Source organism: Echinops telfairi, unplaced genomic scaffold (genome assembly GCF_000313985.2).
Source record: "Echinops telfairi isolate 266 unplaced genomic scaffold, ASM31398v2 ScPeMD7_23;HRSCAF=83, whole genome shotgun sequence".
NCBI classification, from domain to species: domain Eukaryota; kingdom Metazoa; phylum Chordata; class Mammalia; order Afrosoricida; family Tenrecidae; genus Echinops; species Echinops telfairi.
In genome coordinates, this window is record NW_022103920.1 from 84,346,206 (window position 1) to 84,347,606 (window position 1,401).

At 54.7% G+C, this 1,401-nt stretch overlaps 1 protein-coding gene across 1 annotated transcript in view; it reads right to left on the reverse strand.

Annotated features, from left to right (window-relative positions):
- The window catches only part of HOXA3 (homeobox A3), a 17,793-nt gene that overhangs the window by 1,995 nt on the left and 14,397 nt on the right, over nucleotides 1-1,401 (reverse strand). Inside the window, exon 4 of the mRNA XM_030885298.2 lies at nucleotides 1,245-1,401. This exon is cut by the window's right edge and continues 141 nt beyond it. Within this exon, the coding sequence (XP_030741158.1) occupies nucleotides 1,245-1,401 (157 nt within the window). The remainder of the gene's footprint in view (nucleotides 1-1,244) is intronic.

Below are 1,401 nucleotides of genomic sequence, written 5' to 3' on the forward strand. Positions count from 1 at the left end.
GGGCAGGGGGACAGCTCTCTTTCAAAGAGCAAAGCCTAGTCTTCTCCATGGTTCAGGAGGCAGTTGGAAAACACAGATCCACAAGTTGCCCTCCTGCTATATTCCCTTTCTGGAGTCAGCATGTGGGGGGCTACCTGACTACAAGCTCCCTGTGGATAAGTCTCTTCATCTCCACATTCCTCCCAAGAAAGGGACAGGGGAGCACCTGATGCACAGTCAGCCTTCCCTCCATCACTGTCCCACTACCTGATTAGATAGTTCCCTCACAACTAGCTAGCTACACACTGATATCTACACCACACCGAGAAGATAGGCAAACCTCAACCTGGAAGACCTTCTCTGCCCAAAGGGAAGAATTCACCTCTGGTGGGGAAGCCCACACCTCTGACACTGGGCCTTGTTAGGGTCCCCTTGTCATCAAGCATCCTGGCCCAGGTTGACATCTACCCGTGTATCTTTTTCTGTCCTCTTGGCTGCCCCAAATCCTGGCTCTGGCAGGTCCAGGTGCTGAGGCTCAGAGCAGAGAGCCCTGGCAGCTGGACAAAGCCCGGGCAAAGGTAAGCAAGATGCTGGAACACCAAGACAGCCTTTCCTCCAGCTAGGCTGGCTCCAGGAGGCGCATGTGGTTCCCATTAGAGCACAAGCCTGCATCCCCTCCCCCAGGAGGGGGATTGTACTGTCTGAGCAGGGCCTAGCCAGAGGTAAGGCAGCCACTCCATCTGCTGGAGCAAATATAAGCTCAACTTAGAGGCCAAACACTAATTCTGAGAGTGATTAGCCCTTCTTTAATTCTGCCCCACTTCAGTATGGAGGGGGAGTGAGGTCTTAAAAATAGAGGGGCTGTAAAAAAAAAAAATAGAGGGGCTGTGCTTAAAATCAAGTTTAAAGGGCAGTAAAACTCAGGCTGGCTCTGCCAAGAGGTCTAACTCAGAAGTGCAAGGAGAGGGGGTCCCAAGCTTACTAGGCCTCACTTGCCCTTGGAGAGGTCCAGAGAGACGACCACCCACCCCTAATCAGGCCCCTCTCTGGGTTTCCTGGCACACAGGTTTGTCACCTCCCTAATTGCAAACATTCTGTAAAACTTGGGTGGGGGTGAGGGGTAGGAAGGCCGAATGGGGCAGGGGGCGAGAGGCAGTGCCTTCCCAGAAACACTCCTGCTCTTCCAGACCATGCTGGCTGTGGCTGGGTGGCCTAAGAGGAGAGGGCCAGGCCAGGGGACCCTCCTCCAGAAGGCACCCCTTTACCTGAGCTGGAGCCGCTGGTTTTCTGCTTTGTATTTTGCCGGGACTCTTTCATCCAGGGGAAGATTTGTTTGGCCATGGTGGGCGAGTTGAGCAGGGGGCTCTTGGCCGCGCTGGCGGGGGCAGGGTTACTGCTGCCATTCTGAGGTGGGGAGACCGA